This window comes from the organism of the source record quoted next, unplaced genomic scaffold (genome assembly GCF_019419815.1).
Source record: "Pyrus x bretschneideri cultivar Hongxiangsu unplaced genomic scaffold, Pyrus_bretschneideri_v1 Contig11, whole genome shotgun sequence".
Lineage (NCBI taxonomy): Eukaryota > Viridiplantae > Streptophyta > Magnoliopsida > Rosales > Rosaceae > Pyrus > Pyrus x bretschneideri.
In genome coordinates this window covers 6,645,966-6,666,745 of record NW_025999402.1, presented here as the reverse complement: position 1 = coordinate 6,666,745, position 20,780 = coordinate 6,645,966, and the positions used below count along the sequence as shown (strand labels likewise).

Here is a 20,780-nt window from a genome sequence, read left to right as displayed (position 1 = left end):
GCTTTCCTTTCCAAGACATTCGTAATCTCAAATGCATATTCTTCAACTCGCATAGAAACTGCAAAGGTGTTCCGACACTACGGTATATGATCAAAACATAGACCATGCCTAACATGAGTACAATGTGGTTGTATCTTCAAAGAAGCTGCACCCAAATCTAAACACTTTTGGACAAACTAACTAAACTTCGATCAATTGATAATAACAATTACTGCAGCTCAAGCTCCTCGAAAAATAATTCCTCGGCGACAAATTTAACTTGTTTCATCATCTAAAAACTTTACAAATACTCAACACAGCCTCTCAAAGAATCAAAGAGAATTCAAGTTAGGCAACAACATTTTGATAAGAGAAAAGGTAACAACTTTCTATCAGTCAATGAGTAACATACTCTGTCATGGCGGGAGGTCTAACGTCTAGCGCTTAATGTTAAGCATCTCCTTCGCCTCGGACTGCTCCTCCATCAATTCATCACTGGTATACTTGCTCAGCAGCTCCCTCTTCTTCTTCTCCAGCACCATCTTCTCAATCTCCTTATCATCTGGCAGCGGCACGTGCACCACGAACTCCCTCTCCTGCTCACTCCTCTCTTTCAATTCCCTCTCTCTCTGCCTCTCCTCCTCCACCACCTCCTCTTCCTCCTCAAACAATACCTCCTTCACCTTTGCCGCTGACACCACCTCCCCGCTCTTCACCGCCCTCCTCGCTTCACGCCTTATCTCCTCCATCCTCTTCCATTCCGCCACCGCCTCTGCCCTCATCTTCTCCTCCGCCTCCACCTCAAGCTTCTCCAAAATCCCATCCTCATCGTCCCTATACCCATAATAACTAGCATCAATCCTCTTGTATATATCATACCTCGTCCTCCGCTTTCTCAGCTCCGGCGGCTTCTCGAAAAGCTCTCTGACTCCCGGCAGCTTCTTCGCCGCTCCAAAGTACCGATACCCAGGGCCGCGGCCGCTAGGGTTCGGAACATCGACAATATTACCGTCGAGGTCGGTCATCTTAGGGGCGTTTTTGGCATAATTTGGGCCTCCGAGCTCCACAATCCGCCGCTCCCAATGTACCTTCTCTCGAATCAGCTTGTTGATCTCGTCGTTGAGGTCGCGGGTCCGGTGCTCCCCGAGGGCTTCGTTCTGGATCTCGGCGACTTTCCGGCCGATCTCCCCCATGATTTGCTGCCGCCATCTGGAGGCCTCGGCGAGGTCGCGGCACTCGGAGGCGAGGTACGGGCGTCGTTCTTTTGGCTTCTTCTTCTCTTCGGCCTTGAGGGCAATGAACCGATTGAGCATCGACTGCGCTTTCTCTTCGTTACGAGCCATTGCGATTGATTTGCAGTAGAGATTGATTCAGGCGAGAAAAGTCGATGAAATTTGATTAAACCCTAAAAAAACCCTAATTTGAGATACAAAGAGTGAGGTTTTGGAGAAAAAATGGGGATTTTTTTTGTTCAACCGCAAGAGCGAAATAAATATAATCTTTTTAAATCCAAAAATCTCAAATTTATAAAATAAATATTTATATTAAAAGGTCGAAAAACCCAAATTCCCAACACTCCACCGCCCTCGTATTTGATTAGGCCATGACCGCCGCCTCCTCCCCGCCTTTTCAATTCGTCGTTCTAGACGGGACTCCTGATTTACTCACCACTCCCCACATGGCGCAGTCAGTGCAGCCTCCCAATTCGGCCTCCGATTCCGAACCCGACGACTCCCGCTCTCTCTCCACCCACACGATCCAGAACCAAAACCCCAAGCTCCTCCACCTGTCCTTCAACCAGGACCACAGCTGCTTCTCCGTCGCCACGGACTCCGGCTTCCGCGTCTACAACTGCGACCCCGTCCGCGAGCTCTTCCGCCGTGATTCCGATCAGCGGGGCGTCGGAATGGTCCAAATGCTCTTCCGCTACCAAATCCTCGCCCTGGTCGGAGGCGGACCCGACCCTCTCTACCCGCCCAGCAAAGTCATGATGTGGGACGACAATGAGTCCCGGTGCATCGGCGAGCTCTCTTTCCGGTCGGAGGTTAGAGGCGTCAGGCTCCGCCGCGACCGAATCGTCGTCGTTTTGGAGCACAAAATCTTCCTCTACAACATCTCCGACTTAACGCTCGATCATCAGATCGTGACCATCTCCAACCCTAAAGGACTGTGTGAGGTCTCGCAGGGTTCGGGTCACCCCTTGCTGGTGTGCCCGGGTATCCAAAAGGGTCAAGTTCGGGTCGACCATTACGGGTCAAAGCGGACCAAGTTTATCGTCGCCCACGATTCGAGGCTCGCTTGCTTGGGGCTCACGCAGGACGGCCGGCTCCTCGCTACCGCCAGCAGTAAAGGGACCTTGGTTCGGATTTTCAATGCTTTGGATGGTTCATTACTACAAGAGGTATTTAAATTTCAAATCTTTTACTCTGAATTTTCAAATTAATGTGTTTTTGGTGTTAGTCAAATCTGAATCGAATTCTCAGTGTGTTATTCTGGTTTGATTTCATGTGAAAATGAGTGTGCTTTTGTCGAAATTAACATTCATGTTTGATTAAGGTTTAGGATTGATTAAGATTTTATGTTTCAATTGACTGGTTTGCGAACTTAGCCATCGTTATCCAAGTTTGAGTGAAACCCGAAACCAAGCATGAGTTTGTCATAAACGTAAGGTGTTAACTCTGGCACTGCAAGCTGCGGAGATGTGTGCTATATTTGTCGTCTGTTAGAATGTTTCGCTTTAGGAATCGTGTTCTTTACTACTCTTGAGGAAAAAATATATGTACGCTTCTGATCACCGGGAACAACTTGGTATCTTGTGCAGGTAAGGCGAGGAGCAGAGAGAGCAGAGATTTACAGTCTTGCTTTCTCTTCTGGTGCACAATGGCTAGCTGTGTCAAGTGACAAGGGCACCGTCCATGTTTTCAGCGTTAAGGTTGATTCGGGATCCTTGGGGTGTGAGAGATCACACAGACGCAGTGCATCAGAATCCAATCTTCCGAGTCCATCGGGCATTTCACCCCTCTCTTTCATGAAAGGTAACGTACTTTGCTTAGCTTATACTCGAGGGCTCTTCGGCGACAAAAAGTAAAATTTGATTTTTTTTTTTTTTTTGTATATCTTCTACTTCAACTAGTAGTTTCTCGTTCTAATTATTGCGAAATACTCAAACTTATCGGTTGGGGGGTTGAATATAGTGAAAATATTGCATCATGTAGCCTATTCTTACTTAACGGCAACAGCTAGTTTGCATTTTAACTTAGGGTTAACTTGCAGACCCGGTTACTCGGAACATCCTATGCCTTTGCATTTTAGATTAACGTCAATTTTGAAATGAATAACGATTGCAGATTCTGATCTTGGTCTTTCGGTTTCATTTTAGGTTTTTCGTTCTCAGGCGTGCTGCCAAAGTATTTCAGCTCAGAATGGTCAGTGGCTAAATATCACTTGCAGGAAGGTTTGCGGTACATTGTTGCCTTTGGCCACCAGAAGAACACAGTAGTGATTCTCGGCATGGACGGAAGGTAAGGGAATTCGTTATTGTTTGTTGTTTTTTGTTTATATGTCTATTGATTCCATGGAACTAGCTTCAACTAGGACGTTCTTGATTTTAATTCGGAATCAACTTCATTCTTTTCTTTGCCGCATGTGAATATTACTCGTCTAATCCAAGTATCGAATTGCCTTTGCAGCTTCTACCGATGCCAGTTTGACCCCGAAAATGGAGGAGAGATGACTCAGATTGAATACTATAATTTTCTAAAGCCAGAAGAAACTTCCTGAACTAGTGCAAAATGCAAATATACAGTTTAAATTATTTAGGGTTGAGATTAGTACGTTATAAATATCTGAGGAGATGACGAATGTGCTAGAGATTGTTCAACATCGGGGTTACATGTATATAACAGTTGGTTAATTTTACTGGTAAACTTTTATCTCCAAAGTTTTGGTTCGCAACACTTGGAAGACTTAATGCAAAAACGAGCGCAGTAACGTTTTGAGATTCATACATCGGACCCACATGGTGAGTTAAGGCTTTGTTATTGTTGTTGTACAGAGGCAATATCAATTTACGAAATGATTCACATCAATATCAAGAGTGTTTTCTTTCGACCTTACACGAACGCGTGCTTACTAGCTGGCAAATGCAGACGCTCTTCTTCCTTTTAAGTCACAGGATTACAGGAACCAAACTAACAACAAACATCCTGAAAACAAAAGGTTTTCGCTTACATATCTGAATTGGACTCCTCTGGGATCACTGTTAAGGTCACTGTATCGTCTCTCGCTCGTATGACGACTACCCCGATGGGCAGCCCGACTCGGTCCCCCATTATTTCAATGATCTGTCACAATTTCACCACTCATATGAACCATCATATTGCATAATCATATGGAAAGAGATCCTCTCCGGATCTCTTCCACCAAAGCCCGCGGATTAAGTGATCCGGACCTTTGAAATTTGATCCAACGGCTAAAAACAGAGGTCCTTTTAAAAGTTATAATAATTTTAGCCGTTGAATCAAATTTCAAAGGCCTGGATCACTTGATCCGTAGGCTTTGGTGTTAGAGATCTTGGATCTCTTTCCTAATCATATAACCAAGTCGTATGCTAAAGTTTGGAGTAAATACTATTCATGTCTGCTAGGACAAATTTCAACAAAAACCAGCCATATGCCTAATTTGGTGATTTCAAAATGTAATAATATTATGATAAGGGTTCTGAGTACCTCCTTGATGCTTGCAACAGCGTTTCCATCAAATTCAATAACGACATCACCAGGACGGAACCCGGCTCGTTCAGCAGGTGACCCAGGAGTTACCTATAATACGATGAACAATGGGAAAATTATTAGATGATTGATCCAGCTATCTTAACGAAAAAAATAAAGCGTCGTTTTCATATTTGTACATCACACACCCATTTAGAAAATACGGATGCATAAAACGGAACTCTTGGCAGATTTGGTACGAAAGTACGAAGTCATTTAAATGTCTTTGTGATTCAGAAGCTGCCAAAGGATGGTATAGATATATTCGATTATTCCCCACCCCTGTGGAAGGAAGCAACTATGTACATACCATAGGCACAAGAATGCCTTTCTTCACGTTTGGAAATGTAGGATCTCTTTCTTTAAGCTGGGTGATGATGACCTCAGTGAGATCAACCATCTTTAGTCCAACCCAAGGCCGAACAACCCTCCTGCCAAACATGACTGGTTAGTTTCACAGATGCTGCCATAAAGGAAACCGATTTGTCATACAGTTATACTTTAGAGTCCTAGATAATGAGTTTCATGCTGAAACAACCGTACCCACTTTTCTTGAAGTGCTCCATGATTTTGGTGACTGAATCAATTGGGAAGGCAAAACTCAATCCATCAGCAGCATAGACTTTCATAATATTAACACCAATCACTTCTCCGTCAATATTGACCAAAGGCCCCCCAGAATTTCCCTGCACCAGGCAAGTAAGATACCAGAAAAAAAAGGAGCCAAGTCTTAGACACATTTTATTAAGGGACGCACAAAATGAAGAGAGAGAGATACCGGGTTGATTGCGCAATCTGTCTGTAAATACTCTCTCCGCACTCCACCAAGACCCAAATCAGTGCTCTTTCGGTCAACACAACTAGATTTTACAGAGAAACAAAATGAGGAAACAGCAAGAACAAGGATGCTTACCATTGTCAATTTAAGAGACAAAGGGTTGAAATTGCTTCGTTGCTAGGAGTTTCATTTCATAACTGGTAAAAGAAAAGAACAACTGCTTATTACTCAAAATTATTATTTTTACCTTACGATACCAGCTGTGACAGTATTCTGAAGTGAAAGTGGACAGCCAACAGCTATCACCCAATCCCCAGGTTGAAGTTTACGCGAACTGCCTAGCTTTGCTGTTGGCAGTGGGGTTTTAGAATTTATCTTTACTATAGCCACATCGGATTGTAAATCTGCATTGACCACGGTACCCTCAAATGTTCTACCATCTTGCAAGGTGACATGAACCTGTACCAAGTTCCACCAAACATCAAACCTACTGCATTTCGTAACTCAGTCTTACAACTCTTACCCCTTCCAATATGTAACAATGTGATATGTTAAATGACGAGAACTGGGATGTAGTTTCTAACCTTCCCTTTTGATGAAGCTCTCAGGCCATAAAAATCAACTACAGTATGAGCGCATGTTAAAACTGTACCGTCCTCATCAATAATCGTCCCGGAGCCTATACTCTTTCCCGGAGTGATCCCATATGCACCTACAAGACTCAGTTGACAAACTAGCATTATTGTCGATTTCTCAATAAAATAAAACTACCTCAAATAAAAATGCAAAACCAGAAAAACAGAAAACCCAAAATCCGTTCTCACCCTCTGGAGCAGAGATGTTGACAACAGCAGGACCGACCTTCGCAGCAGCCTTTGCGAAAGAATCCCTGCCCAAACATCCAGAACATGGCTTAGGGGCCTCTTCAGAAGGGGAAACACCAGAAATATCCTTCCTTATATCTGATGATGGAATTGAACTAGTTCCCACAGAAAACAGTGGACCCAATAGCCCCGTTTGCCATGGAAGCTGCAAGGATTCGCGCAATGGTGCAGTGATTGACACTGATGCCGTATAATCTAAAACCCAATTCAGAAGAAAGATATGATTACCGTAGCTACAAACAAATGGACTAAAATCACGGTTAATCGACTAAAAGCACACCAATGTTTAGTTAAAATTTATAAACATTAAGGCCAAAAACATCTCAAATGATTTCTGAATCTCGATCTCAATTAAATGTTTGATCAATCAAAACCCAACCTTTGACATTTCCTGAATTACCCACCAAGCAAAAAATGTTTGACCGGAGTTTGGAACAATAAAAAACAAAGAACTTGGAGCTCACCGGAGTTTCTGCTGCCGTCGGATAACATATAAGCCGACCCTGCAGCGGCGGCAATCCGGTGCGGAGTAGAAATTTTTCTCTGCCGGAATCAGACAGGAAATTCATAAGTTTCCAGCGAAGTAACAAAATTAAAAAAACTAATTTAAATTAAACTGCGAGAATACCAGAAAATGGTTCATGAGTAAAGAGAAAAAGAATGCTTCTTCAATGCGTCTGGAAATTAGGAACGCAAAGCACATCAAAAACCCACGCTAAACCCGCCCTTTTACTTTTCGCGACGGTGCCTAAGGCTATGTGCTTTTATTAAAATAATTGAAACCGTATTTGATAAAAGTGTTTTTAAAATCAATCTTTAATAAAAATGGGCTTTGGGCCATATCCCAATAGGTAACTAAGCTTCAAGCCCAACAACGTGGTACCCAAAAATTGCAAGGGTTAGGCCTCCCGGATGGTAATACAAGGGTTTTTTGGTAAATAGGAAATTGGTACACGATTAGTTGAAGATAAATCAGGATTAACAACTCCTTTATCATTAATCAATTCTTAAAGGGCACATGTGAAATTTCACATTGCAAGACGGAATTTTAATACACAAAACCAAAAGCTTTTCCGTTGAAATTTTCAGATATACCCCCTACTGCATTTTTGCACTACATACAATACATCCGGTTACCATCGCCTTAGCAAAAAGACCAAAATACCACTGAGCCTTACAGATCCCGGCTGAGATTAATTAGTCCTAAAAAACGACATGCGTTTTACGCCTTCTTTGGGGACTTTGCTGCCTTGGGAGACTTGGGCGCCTTCTCGCCTTCTTGGGAGCCAGCGGTCTTCTTCGGAAGCAAGACTGGATTGATGTTGGGGAGCACGCCGCCGCTTGCGATGGTCACGCCGGCGAGGAGCTTCCCCAGCTCCTCATCGTTTCTCACCGCCAAAAGCAAGTGCCTCGGGTTAATCCGAGTCTTCTTGTTGTCACGCGCCGCGTTTCCAGCCAATTCCAGCACCTGATTTCAATCCGCCACCACGAATATATTAGCAAAAGTTAAAAAAGATATATAAGCAGAAAATGTTTGGATCTGGGAAATGTGGATCGGGAAATCACCTCGGCGGCGAGGTATTCGAGGACGGCGGCGAGGTAAATGGGAGCGCCGGTACCGGTACGCTGGGCATAGCGTCCCTTTTTGAGGAAACGAGCGATACGGCCGACGGGGAATTGGAGGCCGGCCTTAACTGACTTGGACACCGACTTCTTCCTCTCTCCGCCTCTTCTTCCGCCGGCTCCCTTTGTGGCTTTCGTGGCTTCCATTCCCTCTGAGTTTTTGGGGAAATGAAAACGATTCGTTTAGGAGGGAAAACGAATTGTTGAGAACTGAGATGCGCTCGGATTTGAATTTTGGTCTGGAGTGTTTTTTGGTGCGTGGTGTTTTATAGTGGGGTTTGCCACGTTGGCGATCCAAGTGCTTTTGGGTGGCCAATTGGATTGGTTTCAAATAAGGGAACGGTTCTGATTTTTTTATGACGATCAACGGCTGTGAATTAATGACATGCTGGCAATCCAAGTCCTTTTGTGGCCACTCGTTGGAGCACTGGATAATGCTTTTGGTTAAACTAGGGCTGGGCACGGGCCGGGCCGGGCCCAATTTTGAAGGGACCGGACCGGACCTAAGTTCAAAGAGAACGGGCCGGGCCGGGCCGGGGATTACATTTTTTAATATAAGAACCGGACATTACCCGGCCCGGTTGGAACGGGCCGGTTCGGGCCGGGTCCACGGGTCCCTTTTTTTTTCTTTTTTTTTTTTTTTGGTTGTTTGAAAGAAAAAAAAAATTGTACAGAACTAAATACAAAGTCCAACATCCAATCTAAATACAAAGTCCAACATCCAAGTTCATAGATTAACAATACATTCAAAATAATAATATTACATCTTCCAAGTTCAAACAAACCTCATACAGATTGAAATTTTATTACCATCCCACCCTCATTCATTTTTTTTAAAGAACTTTTATTTCCCTCTCTCAAACAATATTTCTGCTGATGGTCTCACCTGTAGCCCTTTGCCTGTATTTTTGGTGTAGGACCACTAAGATTGTTAAACGATAAATCCCTGTGTAATATTGTTGGGAAACAAATATTAGAGTCGCTTTAATCAATACAGAAATAAGAATACACAATTAGAGATGAGAGGAACACATACAAGAATGAAAGACCTGTGAGATCGGCAACAAGTTTTGGAATATGACCACTCATCTTATTTCTATTCAGCCTCCTGAAATGCTTGGCATGGAAAAGGTTTCAGATACAAATACATATCACTAGCAAACATGTAGCTAGAAGAAATCAAAATATTAGTATACCATCAATATTGAACCCTACTCACAAGTAACTTAGATGAGTCAAAAGCCCCAAAGAGCTCGGAATGTTCCCAATACTCGGCGAGAGCATCCCAGATAAATTCGTGCTGACCATTGCACTGGCAAAAGTAATAACATTAAACCCCATTTTCGAGTTTAGCCACAAATGCATGCTACGGCTACTAATAGGATAATTCATAGCTTTCAATGGAAACAGACTGCAGAAAACACTCTCGTTTCAACAGATGCTCACAAAAGAAACGTTCTTTGTTTCTTTCTTGTTTAATTGATTTCCAAATAACACAAACGCAATGTACCATCCAATGCTTTACACCAATATTTTCCCAGAGCATTTTCTCGAGAAACAAACAGAAACCAATACACAACGGAGAATTACAGGGACACTTACAGGGAGATTACAAAGCCCTCAGTGGAGCAACCAACCATGTTCCAAGTGCAAGGATCAACGGAGTTTATATCCCAACCGGCCATCACAAGCAACTCATCCTTCATATCTCTCTTCACCGACATCAATGCCGCCATTAAAACCCCACCAAAAACAAGAACATCACACGCACAATTTCACCTTAATTTAAGAACTCAACAAAACCCCTAAATCTAGAAAACCCTAATTTCATTTTGAACATAAAAATGTAAACCCAGAGAACTCACTCACCGCAAATCCAACTCACCCCCAACACATTTCAACAGAGAAACCAAAATAAATCCCAAAAGAACAAAAACCCAGCTCCAAAAATCAAATAAAAACAGACCCAGATGACCATTTCAATCAAATCACAACCAAAAAACAAGCAAGATCCATGTGAAAATCGCAGCAAATGAAAGGAAGCAGAAGAAAATATTTACCTTGCTGGGTACACGAGTTGTTCGACTTCATTGTTCGTCCCTTTAAGTTTGTCAGAGGGAGAGAAACTGATTTCCAGAGAGTGAGTCAGGAAAATAGATCGAAGCTTGATGATGATGGCAGCGGACGGAGGGAGGAAGATAGAAGCAAATCAGGATGAGAGAGGTCTGAGTGATGATGGTAGCGGTGGTGTATGGAGCCGGGAGAGTTAGGAGGAGAGTTAGGAGGATGATCGGAGAGAGTTAGGAGGAGAGAGGTCTGAGTGAAATGAGAGGAGTCGGGAGGAGAGTTCGAGAAGACTAGGAAGAGGATTATTCATTCTAGAAACGGGCCGGGCCGGGGGCCCGTCCACTTCTATTTCAAGATCCGCCCCGCCCCGTTAATATGGTATACCCGAACCGCCCCGCCCCGTTTTGTGTTTAGAAATTTTGGACCCGACCCTTACCCGCCCCAAACAACGGGTACCCGTCCCTACCCGCGGGTCCAGGACCCGTTTGCCCAGCCCTAGGTTAAACTGCTATTTACTCACATTTTTTTCTCTCACACACTTTTGTGGATTTTTTGTTATTGATTTTTTAATTCTTTCAATTCGATAGCTTAGAATTGAGGAATTTGAAAAGTAAAAATTGGTGGGTGTGGTCCTTGTGGATAGCACCAACCTTTCTCGGAAGGTCAAAAAGGAAATATTTTTGTCTACCACCCTATTTATTCAGTGACGGTGATGTTTAACACCCTACGTATCACCATTAGATGAATTTCAATTTTAAGATCTATGCAGTGGATAAACACCAATATCAAAATCTAAACTCATCCAGTAATGATAAATAGAGTAATAAACATTACCATTACTTAAGGATAATGAGGAAAAATGCACCCATTAAAAAAAAACGTGCGTAAATCATTTCCAAATTTATAACACAGCAAAATGTTAAATTATATCAACCCACTTAATTATTTCTACACATAAATGATTACAACGTCTCTCTTAGGAGAAATTTTTCAGTGTATTAGAAACACGGTACACCAAATTGACATAAAACAAGTGGTTGAATATTTGAAAAAGAAAAAAAAAAAAAAAAATCAACTACTTGTGTTATGATATTTGGTGTACCCCGATGCGTTCCCGACACATTGAAAAATCTCTTGTCTCTTAGTATTCCTCACGAAATAAAAATATCATGGATTGGTCTTTAAACAAACTTCCTTGAATCATTGGCATTTGGAAATGTAAACTGATCATTTACTACGTCATAATTAATGATTAATTCCAACGTAATCCTATAATTATCTCTTAATTAATTAACCTGCATGTGCTGTCATGGCTACAAGCTGATCATCACTTGGGAAAGAGCTAATGATCTTCATCTGCAACTTCCTCAAATTTGCAGCAAACTCCAAAGCTTCATTCATCGCAGCCCGAGCATCGGCCAACGCCCCCTCGAGCTCCTTATTTATCAAGTAGAACGAGGATATCTGACGTAAAATTCGGTCGTGCCTCTCTTGAAACCTCGTCGCCCTTCTTTCCGCTTGCTTCAATGCTTCACCGATGATCCTCAGTTTTTCAGTCGTTACTTGTTGCGTACGCCAACTCTTGACGTTTGGCACGAAGAAGAAGAGCGAGGAGGAGAAGCCGATTAGGGCGAAAATTACGCGGCCGAAATCCATGGAGTTGGTGTTCATTGGTTGAAGACTTGAAGAGGAGAAGTGAAAACAAAATGGAAGAAAGAAGGGAACGTAGTTAAAGATTCTTTACTTTAAGGGATGGCATTTCAAGTAGAGGTACGTACGATATGTGTTTGCCATATAACTCGTTAAGGAATAGTCTTTACTTTTCCTTTTTGCCTGGTATTTTAAGGAAACCTGCCCCATCATCTCTAAGAAAGATAATGCGTGATACTATTTTCGAAATTATGCAAGGCTCCTTATTCTTTGAGATGGGTTAAAAATCTCGAAAAATCTTTTTGCATCAAAATTCATCTCTATTAGTAGTGACGAAGCTTGTTTTATAATATTGAGGTCATAACTTTAGCCAAAAAAAACTTCTTTGGATCATTTCGTCGAGTTTCTGGTGAGTGCATGTCAAGTTATGCTGCATTCTGTCTATTTTTGTCGAGGCTTAACAAGTGAAACATTTTATCGAACACAAGAAATATGAGAAAGAAAAAAAAGACAAATGAAAGAAAGAAAGAAAATTTACAAAATAACTATACATGGGGTTGCAAAACAGAACATCAATTTATAATTCAGTGTTTCTGACTTATCTTTTCAGTTTGCCATAGTTATATATAAGTGTCGTACACAAATATATAGATAAATATACATTGATGTTATAAAGTTATTGACGTCAATAGTAACCAATGGACCCATGTTGGCTCCGTCATTGGTACTTAATATGTACTAATGTTCTTGTCATCTTAATGAGTACCATGCTGATTGTAAAAAGTATAAGATGTTAAAAAAAAACTGGTGCGCATCCAGGGAATCGAACCCTGGTCAGTACCGTGGGAGGGTACTATGATACCACTACACCAGATGCGCCCGTTGTTGAATGGGTTCTCCGTTTGCAATTTGTTTATATTTTTTTTCTCAATAACTTAAAAAAATTTTGAAATTTGTATGCTCCGAGAACCTAGATTGATTTCCTCTATAAAAACTGTGCTTAGATATATAAACACAGTTTATGACACACATATTAATTTTTTTGTCAGTTCACGTGATGTCGATCATAAAGTTGGTTTGGTGACAAAAGAAGCGTCATCAGTTTCACGTGAAATTAATGACAAAAAAAGTAACACATGCATAACAATTGCAAAATTTAAATATCATTTACTTGTTTCACGTGAACTGACATAGAAAGCGCGCAATAGTTACATAAAATAATGATTAACTAAAATAGTTTTTTGACATGCATATTAATTTTCTTGTCAGTTCACGTGATGATAATAAAATTGATTCGGTGACAAAAGAAGCGTCAACAGTTTAACTTGGTTCGATGACAAAAAAAACGTCAATAGTTTAACGTGAAATGACTGAAGAGGTCCCACATGCAAAGCTTCTCATTTCCTTTTTTTTCATATTTAAATCCTTGATCACATCACAATGTCTTGCATGTAAAATCCCAAACTTGTCAACGATTCAAAGACCTTGGCCGGACACTTTTATTGGACAGTTTGGCCTCTATTCTACCTCGAGCAGTTTTTAAACTTGGACCATTTCGTTGCCTTCGTGACTTTCGTCTTCCTCTTTTACCTCCGGAGCTAAATGGTTTTCTGTTGCCTCGAATGCCCTCTAACCGCTGACGCCGAATCTCAGGATCAGCCCAGCCTTTGCCCCAGTCCGAAAAAGTTGAGAAAGATTTAGGTCTGCTTGCAGAGAGTAGCATATCCGCTTCAGGGTGAACGTAGAAAGTTTGCTCCGTTTTGGATTCGAGAAACTCCAACCCAAGTTCTGTTAGCTCGGGGAACTTTAGCTGAACGTGTGTCTGCGTAGAATGTTTAAGTCGAAAATGTGAGATCAGACTGAGCAAGAAACTGACACGACGCATGGTGAATCAAGCATGCAGAGAAAGACTTAGCTGATCAGGATAAAGGAAGTTTATACCTTTTCATCACCCTCTTTGACGTAGCCTTTACCTTCCACGATTCGAACAAGGCCTTGCCACCAAAGAAGTTCGGTTGCCATAAATTCTTGAGACTGCACACGGCGTCCATGGCCATCGTATGAAAATCACCAAACAATGTGTTAGAATTTGAGTTGCATCTTAAGTGCCACTGCAAGAATTTTACACAAGCAGAGAGCGAGAGAGAACCCACCTGCTCCCTTATTTTACTGACAATCATCCTGAGATTTAGCTTTCCCATATACCTCTCATGTCTAATATCAGTACCCATGTCATCATCATATAAACCGATCCTGTATTTACTTGCATGATGAGCAGCAATAACCTGCATTAAGAGATCTGTCTCCTTTCTCAAATTTTGCAGTTCGGGGGGTCCATTTACACACACATCACAGCTGCATTGAAGTAAATTGATTAATATGCATAAAATATGAAAAACCGTCACGCACGAGTAAAGATAAAACACATTAAAAATAAACTGGCCAAAAGCAAACTCTGGTGAAGAAAATATTCAAAACAGAACCTCAAAAGAGGAGAAATGATACATACAAGAGACACTTTTCCTTACTGAAATCCTCCCCGAAGTACTCCACAAGTTTTTTAGCCCGACAGCATGAAGAATTCATTCCATACCTGCAAGTAAACAGAGAAGTATATAATACCTATGTATTTGCCTGCAAGCGTGTGAAACAAACAAGGTTGCAAGGAGATGTATTTAACATAAACCTGAAACAATCTGATAACATCTTATATGCTTGCTTTGTCTGCCCTTCACTTCTTCGACTCGGCAAAAGTGACGGAGCTCTTGTTAAGTTTGCAAATAAAACTGCTCAAGAGAAACAGACGAGGTTTAAGTCCAATCCAGCAATCTGGACTTCAGAACAAAAGTCACATTTAACAATACAAAAATAACGAGAAAAAGCAGATATGTTTCAAGCAGAATATACATGAGCTTGGAATGCATAAAGTTAGCTTACTTGTCACAAAGAGAAATATAAGGTTAAAATTTTCAATTAACTTAACCTAGTTACAGCTCATATTCTGAAAATCAACTTACTGCAGTCGGCTAATTTCCCATCTCTACCTGCTCGACCAGCTTCTTGATAGTATGCTTCCAAACTCTATAATAGAGCAAAACGTTATAAGAAGCTCACACACAGCAGTGTATAATTAAGTAATAAACCAATAGCTGTCGTCGGCATATATACTGCGTTAACAAAGAAGCAAACTACTGAATCTATGTTTAGTTAGAACAAACAAAATGAAGCAAAACTAGAGTAAAAAGATCACCTGTGGCCAGCCATAGTGGATGATTCTTCGGACATTTAGTTTGTCAATTCCCATTCCAAATGCAATTGTTGCAACAACAACCTACAATGGGAGGAAAATAATTTTAATGTCGAGTTTAGACTCCCACCTTTTCTCTTCAATACCTGGTTTTTAAGTTTAAGATAATTATTTTTCAGAACTTAATGGATCATTAATGAGAACAAATGAAACTATAAACCTCAAGTTGCTAAATTGAAATTTATTAACAAATGCCTCAAACAAATTCCAATGCTTAACAGGAGATCCAGCATATGCATAAAAAATTTGTTTAGTTTTAGATGTGATATACATATACATATAGAGCACAGAACAATCAGGAATTCAACATTTTTAGCATCTTCCGTAAGCCTGAAATTCATACCTCTAAAGTATTTTCATGAAACATCTTGTGGACCTGCCTTAGATGCGACTTTGGCAACTGGAGAAAAATTAAACCCACATATATGGTAGCAAACAAGAGATAGACTTTCAGTGGCAGCATGCAGTATCTTCAATTTAGCAATTGGATAATGAGCAGAATTCAATAATGAACTAGCATGATAGGTGAAAGTCAAAAAAATCCATCACCAACATTCATCTAGAAGAGAACACTAGAATAATATGCATTTATAAAAACCTGCAACTGTTATAAATCCATGACGTACCGCTGCATTATAGGCAGCAGCTTTCACCCCGCACCGACAAAGATAATTTGCAATGCTCAACGTTCCCTTCCTAGTAGGAACATATATGATGGTTGACCCTTTCTGTAATGGCTCTTGCACAAGTCTTAGTCTTTCTTCCAGTTTATTTGGAAGATCAGTTATATTAGATCTAGTTTCTTCTCTAGTATTCCAGTCATCACAAACAGTTTGTCTCGAGAATTCACCGCAGCTAACTGTATGAAAAGATAAGTGCATTGAACAATAATCATATCTGACAAGACAACTATCAAGTCTATTACTAATATCACAGGAGTCCTAGATCATATAACAAAGGAAAAGATAAAAGAGAAAAATAACAGAAATTTCAAATAACAATACCGTCCCAATCATTCACGCTCTGGAAGATGTCAAGGTCATTTTCCAAGTAGTCAACTGACAGCTCCCTTCCCTTTGAAGCACTTGAACCATTTTCCTGGGATGAACTTGCTTCATCACCCCTGTCAGAGAAGTCATCCTCAATATTGTCCAAATCATCCTGAGAAATGCTATCTACCTCTGATATGCTACTATTAGCAGAGCAATTCAGGAGGTCGTTTAGTTCTTGTGACATGATCATTTGTTTCTTTTCTCCTGTTTCTCTCTTTCCAGTATACATGTCTATCAATTCACGGAAATCATCCTCATAAGTTGATGCAGATGTTCTACTATGTTGTACCTGTAAGTCATGATAAAAGTAAATGGATGAAGAATATAAGAAATTATCATAACTGGAATCTATGATTTATCCATGCAGAACAAAACCCTCCTGCTGATAATTTTATTAAAAGAACCTAAAGTAAGACTAAAACTTTTTCTAAAACTAATACAATAAACTTACCTTAAATCTTAGATTTGGCCGGAAAAAGGAAGTTAGCACAACCTTCGTTTCCTTTGACATGGACAATGACTTAAGAATGTCTTCCCGGACCTGAATTGTGGCAGTAGCAGTCAATGCCATCAGTGGTATATCAAATTTTAAGAATTTTAACTCGCAAGCACTGAAGTTCTTTCGCAACTCAGACAATTTCCTGAAACATTTGGAAATACGTGTCAAGGAAACATGATAACCTTCGACTCCAAATGAACTAAAACGATGCCATATCGACAGCAGATGTGGAGGCTAGATCCAAATGACTAATAATGCTCATGTCATCTACGCCCATGTTTAGGACATGCATCAGTCATACCTAAATCCAACCATTAATTTGTAGTGGTGTATATGATGCACTTGTAAACAGACATCTGACAAACCTGTAGTCAGGCCGAAAATCATGCCCCCACTTCGAAACACAATGGACTTCATCAATAGCGAAAAGTGCGATTCCACGATTTTCTGCTAATTTTTGAAGTGGCTTTATCAGTCTGTAGCACGATAGATTGCAATTTCTCAGACACTTCAAGACAACTTAGTAAAACAATAGTTATTTAATAAAGAAGTCTCTTACCTCAAGATAGTTTCAGGACAAACATATACTATGTCGTACATTCCTGTCATTGCTTTGTTTTCCACAGTACTATCTGGTTGCCCAGATCCAAGAAAGCAAGCAGATACCCCATGTTTTGCCAGCTTTAAGCATTGATCGTGCATCAAGCTTATCAACGGTGAAATCACAACCACCACCTTCCCTGTCAACAATGCTGGAATCTGGAAGCACAGAGATTTACCTGCATAAAAGGTAATTATGAGTAAATGCAGCCAACCATCTAACAGAAAGATAAGGAAAACAGACACAAAAATAAGCAAAAAATAATACCAGACCCTGTTGCGGCAAGAACAAGAGAATCTCGGTGAGCCATCCAAGCAGCCAAGACCTCCTTCTGGAAACTTTTTAATGATGAATAACCAAAATGCTTTTGCAAGAGACTGTTAGCTGTCTTCTCCCAATCTGATCGAATGTCCAGGCAATCCGATGCAGACAATTCTGTCAAGACTTCAACACTATGATCCACAACAGAAGGAGGTCTCTCACATTGTTCTACAGAAGCGCACACTAGTTTTGATCCAGAAACAGAAACGTCAGGTACAACCTCAGTCTTAATCCGTTTTGGTCTACCGGTGGAATGAAAATGATCCAGTATGCTAGACTGTCGAATTTGACACGGAGCAGTAAAAGCCCTTTTCCCCAAAGCCTTCACATTCCTTGTGGTGCATTTTGAACTACTCAATGCTCTCTGATTGTTTCTACTACAACCATTCAATACATAATCCAATGCATCATCAAATGAAGGGCCTACTTCTTTTACAGCATCTACGACAGCGGAATTCTCAAATCCCATATCAAGCAGTTTCGCAATGACTTCATCTTCATCAGGTGAGACGCTATTGACATTCATGGCACGAAAAATGCTCTCTAGCGAAAATTTATGAAACCAAGAGTCAATCATGCATCAAAATGCAAACCAGAAAAACCGGATTCCCATATGAAAATTCGATTCCAAATCCAATTGAAATTAATTTTCACATCAATTTCTCGTTTTTACTAACATAAAAAGGGATCTTGCTCTTGCCCTTAAACTTAATTACCTCAAAGAACAAATGGAAATTAAAACAAGTTGTAATTTTTAATTTCTTCCTAAGAAAACTGATTCGACTAATCGACAATGGTGTGAGATTCAGTTGAGCAATCAAAGTTGAAACGGTGAAAATTAAAAACCATAAAGAACAATTCCGCGTATTCAATTAATTAATAATTAAGCAAAAATTGAAGAAAGATATGTACATTAATCAAGATTAAAACTCAAAAGACGAAAATCGAAAGCATGAGCTTACGTTAGCCCTGCGCGCAAGCGCTCTCTTTTCTCTGGGAACTTGGGAACTCACCCCGCCAAGCTCCGCAGTTGGGAATTTTGAAGTGGAGGCGTATCGCGTGTATGGTCTTCTCTCATCCTACGTCATGTCGTCCGTCCTATTGCGCCAGTAAAACAGAACATTAATAATTGATAATACAAATATAGGCTCAATTAGCCAACATGATTTTCTCCGGATCCTATTTGTGATGTTCTTATAGATCCGTGAATCGTGTCGGTTCATCATATATTATGCGAACAATTTTTGTCAGGTACTATTTGTATTCAATTTTAAATAAAATAATTTCTAACGGTAAAATGTATGATAAACGAACATAATTCACTGATCTCTTAAATCCTCACAGAGATGATCCGTATTTCTCAATTAGGAATGCTTTCAAAATCATGAAACGTTTTTTGAAAAAATATTTTTTTGAGTTCTAAAAATATTTAAAGTGTTTTCTACATAAAAACACTTATATGTTTTTCTATGATTTATTTATAGTTTTACTAAAGATTAATTTCACAAACATTTTTACAAAACACGCTTTTAACTATTTTAAAAAACACTTACAACCAAGCTCATAGATAATTTAACGCGAACACAACCTATTGCTTCTCATGCATTGTTCCATCAAAATCTACTTGCACTGTAGGGTTAAACGAAAAAAATTCCAATTTTCATTCAATATTAAAAAAGTTGAAATTAAAGTTCAAATATACATCTTACTAGACTTACTTGAAGTAAAACTCAAATTTTAGGTTCTAAATCTATCTCAACTTGTTGCCAACCCTTGTGGGTCAAATATGAGTTTTAACTCAAAACTCATTTTTTGTCACATCCGGGCCCAGGGTGGAACCACTTCCCAGGCCTGACTCCACTACCGTAGCACGATATTGTCCGCTTTGGGCTTACCATTCCCTCACGATTTTGTTTTTGGGAACTCACGAGCAACTTCCCAATGGGTCACCCATCATGGGATTGCTCAAGCCCCATTCTCGCTTAACTTCGAAGTTCCAACGGAACCCGAAACCAGTGAACTCCCAAAATGCCTCGTGCTAGGTAGGGATGAGAATATACATATAAGGCTCACTCCCCTGGGTGATGTGAGATGTCACATTTTTGGGGCAAATTTAGCCCAAAATTCCACTTGGTTAGTGTGTTCGGGGCATCGTATGTGTATTTTTTTTAGTTTTATATTTATAAATTCATTGAATCTAACAACTAAGATTTAGAGTAAATTGTGATTTGACCCCCTGAATTATCATTCTAGTTGAAATTAACCCCATAAACTATTTTTTTAGTAAATTAACCCCTTGAACTATTTAAAATCAATCAATTAACCAGTTGCCGTTAAAATTGCGGAAGTTCAAGGGCAAATTAGTCGTTTCATCATTAATTGTTACTTGCCAGTTATAACCACTAATAAAATTTTGACACATGGACACAAAATAATCAAAAATATATAGCATAATAAGAAAACATAGAAAAACCAAACGTTTACATAACGGACCATCTCACATTGTCATTACACATTATTTTGTTTTCACATGTCATAATTACATTATTGGTTATAGTTGACAAGCAATAATTGATAAAGGAAAGACTAATTTTCCTTTGAATTTGACGAAATAGAGGATGAAATCTACCGACAAGGAGTCAATTGGCTTATTTCAAATAGTTTAGGGGGTTAATTTACTAAAAAAATTGTTTAGATGGTCAATTTCAACTGGAATGATAGTTCAAGAGGTCAAATAACAGTTTAACTTAAGATTTAATATGATTAAATCTAACAGTTCAAATTTAAATATAACGGCTAAAATAATTAAAAATGTATATATATTTGCGTGTTTCATATTCTTTTATAACGTTCCACGAGTTTTATGATGTCGGTTTAGTGATTTTCAATATTTATCGGAATCTAAATATTTTTAAGTTAAAATGTTCGTAAAATTAAATAAGGATAGTATACATTTTTTTTTCTTTTAAAAAAATTACTTTAAGAATCCTAAATTCAGTATTTAATAATCTCGAACTAAAAATTGAAACCAAAAGAGTTTGAGTAGAAAAACATGTTTCTGAGTTAAAACCTAAATTTTATGGGTTAAAAATTTTAGGTTTTAATTCAAGAGATGAAGATGGTCTTATAGATTTCACTTCAGTACTACGTAGCATTAAATGCTACGAACATTGGATGACCTGAATTCACGAGACCACAATAAAAATAATATCCAAACCAATCCAGGTTATCCAATACTAATGCTACTTGA

The 20,780-nt window shown here is 39.7% G+C and overlaps 5 protein-coding genes and 1 non-coding gene across 6 annotated transcripts; 1 reads left to right on the top strand and 5 right to left on the bottom strand.

Moving 5' to 3' along the window:
* Window positions 1–227: 227 nt before the first annotated feature.
* On the bottom strand, window positions 228–1,322 carry LOC103965319 (pre-mRNA-splicing factor ISY1 homolog). Its single transcript, XM_048576705.1, has one exon. It carries the CDS (start codon window positions 1,320–1,322, stop codon window positions 417–419), a length of 906 nt encoding a protein of 301 aa, XP_048432662.1. The 3' UTR covers window positions 228–416.
* Window positions 1,323–1,582: 260 nt separating this feature from the next.
* On the top strand, window positions 1,583–3,919 carry LOC103965317 (autophagy-related protein 18a). The gene is made up of 4 exons (XM_009378360.3): window positions 1,583–2,380; window positions 2,801–3,014; window positions 3,359–3,500; window positions 3,669–3,919. The coding sequence occupies exons 1-4, from the start codon at window positions 1,583–1,585 to the stop codon at window positions 3,757–3,759; spliced, it is 1,245 nt and encodes a 414-aa protein (XP_009376635.2). The 3' UTR covers window positions 3,760–3,919.
* A 126-nt stretch (window positions 3,920–4,045) lies between these two features.
* On the bottom strand, window positions 4,046–7,182 carry LOC103965318 (putative protease Do-like 14). Its single transcript, XM_048576692.1, has 10 exons — window positions 7,039–7,182; window positions 6,875–6,953; window positions 6,351–6,605; window positions 6,111–6,238; window positions 5,774–5,985; window positions 5,527–5,608; window positions 5,292–5,434; window positions 5,059–5,179; window positions 4,707–4,799; window positions 4,046–4,322 (listed from the first exon to the last, which is right to left on the bottom strand). Exons 1-10 carry the CDS (start codon window positions 7,111–7,113, stop codon window positions 4,206–4,208), a joined length of 1,305 nt encoding a protein of 434 aa, XP_048432649.1. The 5' UTR covers window positions 7,114–7,182; the 3' UTR covers window positions 4,046–4,205.
* A 189-nt stretch (window positions 7,183–7,371) lies between these two features.
* Window positions 7,372–8,283, bottom strand: LOC103965316 (histone H2A.1). Its single transcript, XM_009378359.2, has 2 exons — window positions 7,977–8,283; window positions 7,372–7,878 (listed from the first exon to the last, which is right to left on the bottom strand). The coding sequence occupies exons 1-2, from the start codon at window positions 8,178–8,180 to the stop codon at window positions 7,633–7,635; spliced, it is 450 nt and encodes a 149-aa protein (XP_009376634.1). The 5' UTR covers window positions 8,181–8,283; the 3' UTR covers window positions 7,372–7,632.
* A 4,275-nt stretch (window positions 8,284–12,558) lies between these two features.
* Window positions 12,559–12,629, bottom strand: TRNAG-CCC. The gene has a single exon. It is a non-coding gene; the product is annotated as a tRNA-Gly (tRNA).
* Window positions 12,630–13,121: 492 nt separating this feature from the next.
* Window positions 13,122–18,635, bottom strand: LOC103965315 (ATP-dependent DNA helicase Q-like SIM). The gene is given in 16 exon segments (XM_009378358.3): window positions 13,122–13,375; window positions 13,378–13,572; window positions 13,692–13,784; window positions 13,904–14,105; window positions 14,260–14,343; window positions 14,437–14,536; window positions 14,768–14,831; window positions 15,001–15,081; window positions 15,401–15,457; window positions 15,684–15,916; window positions 16,062–16,398; window positions 16,561–16,750; window positions 16,974–17,084; window positions 17,168–17,387; window positions 17,477–18,073; window positions 18,493–18,635. Coding segments are annotated over 15 exon segments (2,574 nt in total). The 5' UTR covers window positions 18,057–18,073; window positions 18,493–18,635; the 3' UTR covers window positions 13,122–13,348.
* Window positions 18,636–20,780: the final 2,145 nt, after the last annotated feature.

Excerpts from the sequence above, each read along its gene's own strand:
- LOC103965317 (XM_009378360.3), top strand. The coding sequence starts at position 1,583 with ATGACCGCCGCCTCCTCCCCGCCTTTTCAATTCGTCGTTCTAGACGGG. Across the intron at positions 3,015-3,358 it reads ACCCCTCTCTTTCATGAAAG|GTTTTTCGTTCTCAGGCGTG; the intron begins GTAACGTACTTT and ends GTTTCATTTTAG. Across the intron at positions 3,501-3,668 it reads ATTCTCGGCATGGACGGAAG|CTTCTACCGATGCCAGTTTG; the intron begins GTAAGGGAATTC and ends TTGCCTTTGCAG.
- LOC103965319 (XM_048576705.1), bottom strand. The coding sequence starts at position 1,322 with ATGGCTCGTAACGAAGAGAAAGCGCAGTCGATGCTCAATCGGTTCATT.
- LOC103965318 (XM_048576692.1), bottom strand. The coding sequence starts at position 7,113 with ATGTGCTTTGCGTTCCTAATTTCCAGACGCATTGAAGAAGCATTCTTT. Across the intron at positions 6,239-6,350 it reads CAACATCTCTGCTCCAGAGG|GTGCATATGGGATCACTCCG; the intron begins GTGAGAACGGAT and ends TGAGTCTTGTAG. Across the intron at positions 5,435-5,526 it reads CAGATTGCGCAATCAACCCG|GGAAATTCTGGGGGGCCTTT; the intron begins GTATCTCTCTCT and ends TGCCTGGTGCAG.
- LOC103965316 (XM_009378359.2), bottom strand. The coding sequence starts at position 8,180 with ATGGAAGCCACGAAAGCCACAAAGGGAGCCGGCGGAAGAAGAGGCGGA. Across the intron at positions 7,879-7,976 it reads TCGAATACCTCGCCGCCGAG|GTGCTGGAATTGGCTGGAAA; the intron begins GTGATTTCCCGA and ends GATTGAAATCAG.